The 4037-nt window shown below is 38.3% G+C and overlaps 1 protein-coding gene across 3 annotated transcripts in view; it reads right to left on the bottom strand.

Moving 5' to 3' along the window:
- LOC21394808 (protein PLASTID TRANSCRIPTIONALLY ACTIVE 14) overlaps nt 1-3283 on the bottom strand; it is a 6346-nt gene extending 3063 nt beyond the window's left edge. For 2 of the 3 annotated variants that reach the window (XM_024168313.1, XM_010102323.2), the window contains exons 1-7: nt 3134-3283; nt 2802-2993; nt 2355-2492; nt 2119-2244; nt 1580-1708; nt 975-1064; nt 708-858 (exon numbers count right to left, since the gene is read on the bottom strand). In XM_024168313.1, the coding sequence (XP_024024081.1) occupies nt 708-858; nt 975-1064; nt 1580-1708; nt 2119-2244; nt 2355-2492; nt 2802-2993; nt 3134-3190 (883 nt within the window). In that variant the 5' untranslated portion in view covers nt 3191-3283. The remainder of the gene's footprint in view (nt 1-707; nt 859-974; nt 1065-1579; nt 1709-2118; nt 2245-2354; nt 2493-2801; nt 2994-3133) is intronic. The other variant, XM_024168314.1, reaches the window with a different exon arrangement.
- Nucleotides 3284-4037: the final 754 nt, after the last annotated feature.

Below are 4037 nucleotides of genomic sequence, written 5' to 3'. Positions count from 1 at the left end.
GAAGAGCGTACGAGGACCAGTAGTCCACCAACACCAGATGAAAGAAACTTGAATCAAATTTCACATAACAAAATATTCTTCGAGCAAATAAATTATAATAGGAAATGGGAAATTTTGAACTTTTATGTTTCACAATTATTGTTTTTCGGAAGAACCTGGCAAATATAGAACTCCACAGAATAGGGTAACGTGCATAAATGAGCCCAGCAGTGGTTCTAAATGCATTTCTATCTTCCAATATCATTAAATCCTTGATTATAGAATACTGACTTTCTATCTGGTGCAAATAAATTAATTTTCACTTGTTTGAAGCATGTGTTATACTACAAAATAAAATGGTAGCTTGATGGTTGGGATTTGATGAAAAAGAAGAAAGGTTAAAGAAAGGCATATGAAGTCTATCAAGTGTCCTTGAGATCTTTTGGCAAGTGAACCTAGGCTGCTTACAATTTAAAGCAACTCTAGGATGAATTTTCGAAAAAGAAAGAGGAAGAAGAGTTCTAGATTAGACTTATTTTAGTGAACATTTCTGCAGAGGTGCATTCACACTAAAATATGCCAGATGGAAAGTTGCATGACTTCTCTAATGTATGCGTTGAAGACTTTTGGAACACTTAATGAAGGAGAATCACTAAGGCAGGTTCCATAAAATACATTTGATCGTCCTGACTTGTATATTGTGAAAAATTAGGTGGAAAAGAGCTTACCGGCATAAGGAATTAGCATATTTGCATCTTGAACAAGTGCCCCGATCCTCATTTGCATGTTTATGCATCGTGATTGTGCAATACTCACTGCCCAAATGAATCTCTCAGGATCTCGAGCAAGCCGCTTAATTTTGAGGGGTACACCGTTGTGCTGATTGAAGTTTAATACACGTACATACATGCATAACATGTAGTAACTTTAGTACACCTAATAATGAGCAGAATGTCTGCTAATCTCGGTGTATAACAGAAAGGACATTTTATTACCCAATTCTTTTCCCAAAATTCTAATGCTCGACGCTGCTGTCCTCTTATAGTTGATGCAAGATTGGCATCCTGCAGCTCCAAGAGCTCCTCCTGTGATAAACAAAGGGCAATATGGATAAAGATACATCAAACCTCCTGCAATTGAATACGGATTCCAAAAATCAAATTTCTAAAATTACCACAAGCATAACTTGTGATTTATTGTAAGACTAAGTGGCAAAACACATAATTGGTGTTCATGAAGATTAGAGTAAAATTTATTATTTTACACGGTTATGTCAAAAGAGGTAATTCTAAGTGGCCGCTCACATAGTGGCGGGGTTATTTAAAATCTCTTTGGAAAATCGTTGAATAGCAACAACAAACACTGTCAATGATGCAAGAGATTCTTATTACAGATTCTGGTTATAGGCTTTACATTCGTCTAAAAGAAGGTTGCATCATCTTTTGTTAATGACAACATGAAATCATTAAGTGCAACCCTAAAACACATGTCAAAATTAAGCACCTAACAATGTAGTGATGTACACACACGAATATGTTAATTTATGTATTTATTTCTCTAAACTGAAATATCAGAGGTTCATTACAGCTTATTTACACACCTCTGAAGCTAGAAGAAGACTGGTACACTCATCGGCACCAGGTAAAAAGTCTCCATACAACTGCCAAAAGTTACCCTCACGATCAAAAGCAAACAAAAAAAGGCATGCTAACCTTAGATCCCAATCTGTCTGCCACAAACAAGTATGCAAAAAATCCAGTAAGACGGCTGTCAGAGGAAGTCCATTTTACAATTATTAAAATGTGCTCACTATTTATCATCAATATTTAAATTGTGAAACGTTGTAGAACTTTCTGAATCAGTGAATGCAGATTCATATCAGTTTTTTTCCCTCCAAATAAGAAACTTCCTTCACTGATACTGAAGTAATACAAAGAAAAAGAGGACAAGAAGCCCTTAAGAAAGCAAAACGAAACTGATAAACTTAATGACCGAAGATTTTTTATTTTTATTTAAAAAAAAAAAAGATACCAAAGTTATTAAATTAAAGAAAATGGAAACCTTTAAAGGCTTTGTAAGTTGAGATGAAGCCTTTATTACTGATCAGTGATAATAAGGGAAAAATAAAAAATCCATTACCTCTGGATTGGTTGAGTTGATAATATCAAAGATGGGATGACCCACTGGGATGATATCCGGGAAAAACATCCACGGAAGCTTCTGGCTTATGGTTAGCATCAATTCAAGTGGGATTTCCATGATAACCTGAGCAGTTAAAAACCACCAAAACATAGGAATTGCGAAATCAACAACTTTTATGCAGCTTGGTGAGTGAGGCCGCCTATAATATCAAAACTAAGCAAAAACTGACTCACCCTGGCACGGCGAAGCGGCTCGACATCTTTGGAAGCATAGACTCCGAAGCCATCGGGGCCTTCCTTAAATTCAACTCCATAAGCTCTCATGCTTCTAACATAGCCTATCTTGTAGAAATCAGGGTCTGCTGGCTCCCACTGTAGGAGGAATAATTTCAAAATAGAAAAATAAACTAAACAAAACCGAACAGAATGTGCTTATTGTTGAGACAAAAGAAACCCACTTTGGCAGGGAATTTGTCAAACAGTTTGCGTACAGAGTCTACAACCAGAAATTCAACAACAAAGCACCACAAAACAAGCATTTCCTTTGGTTTTTATTTATAGGATAAGAACTTTCGTTGGTGGCTTTGAATAAGTTGAACATGAAGAAGAAAAGAAAATGTTTTGTTTAAGAAGATTATGAACGAAAAAAGGAAAGAAGGGAAGAGGGGGTTAAGAAGTAACCTCAGAAGGAGAATCTTCAACTTTGGGAGGCTGAAGAAGTGGAAATGGAGGAGCCTGAGCAGTTGCGTTGATCTTCATGGGCCGAATGCCGGAATTCTTTGAATTCTTTGAATTTGAGTTTGAGTCGTCGGAGAACGAGTAAGTGGGTCTTCCGCCTGGCCATCCATGACCAAGAAAACCCTTCTTCTTCAACTGCCAACCCCCGAAAAAAAGAAAAAAACAACAACAACAATCCTATTATTGTTCTGATCTATATATATATATATATATAACAAACACATACATACATACAGAAAGAGTCAGAGACAGATGAAAGAGAAAATGGGAAGGACCTGAAGAGAGGGGTTAGAGATGAGGCAGTGAGAGACAGAAGAGGAGGCCATAGCCATTTGAGGAGAGAGAGAGAGAGAGAGAGAGAAGAGAGTGTGAGTAAAACTAATCTATATTTCTATTCTACGACGACACCACTCGACGGAAGTAGAAACAGAAGACAACTACGTTATCCGCTTCACACCCTTTTAACACAATTATATAAAATAAAATAAAATAAAATAAAAAGAAAAGAAAAGTATCAGGAGTTTTCTTTGATAGGATAAGCAAACTATTTGGATTATTTTTAAATTTAATTACGAAGAATGAATGTGTAAAACCCAAATTTGAAATGGGGTTAATTTGTAATTTTTAAAGACTTAAGTGTGAAAATTTTAAAAATCTGGGCCAAAATGTAATTTTTAAGAAATGTGAGGATCAGAAACGGATAATTAGACACTCAGTGAGTCCAAACTAGTATTAATGCCACTTGGGCGTGTTCCACCTCATCAGAAAAATTCAAACACAAAAACCCACTTTCTCTCTCTCCTTTCTCTCTCCTTCCACGCGTACGGCCGTACACATCCGGGGAAGATTCCGGCATCCGCTTTCGACACCTCCCGGCTCGTTGGAAAGCTCTCGTCGAGCCGAGTCCGGATTGGTGTCTTGCGGCTGCCAACTCCGCCAGATGCCGCCACACTCGCCGGTCAAAGTTCCGAAAAATCTCAACAACTTCCGATCATGATATCTTCGCCGTCCGGTGTCCAATCGAAGTGATTCCGGTCCCAATAGACTCAGAGCGAAGAGACAAAGAAAACGGTACCAGCAGCACGGCTTGATCTTGACTGGAGCACCGCCGCCCGTGGTGGCCGGATTCCTCGCCGCCGCCGCCGCCCACGAATCTCCCTCCTCCCGCCGCTGCTAACC

The sequence above is a fragment of the Morus notabilis genome, unplaced genomic scaffold (assembly GCF_000414095.1).
Source record: "Morus notabilis unplaced genomic scaffold, ASM41409v2 Scaffold1245, whole genome shotgun sequence".
Lineage (NCBI taxonomy): Eukaryota > Viridiplantae > Streptophyta > Magnoliopsida > Rosales > Moraceae > Morus > Morus notabilis.
The sequence above is the reverse complement of the archived record's forward strand: the minus strand, read 5'-3'. Positions and strand labels throughout refer to the sequence as shown.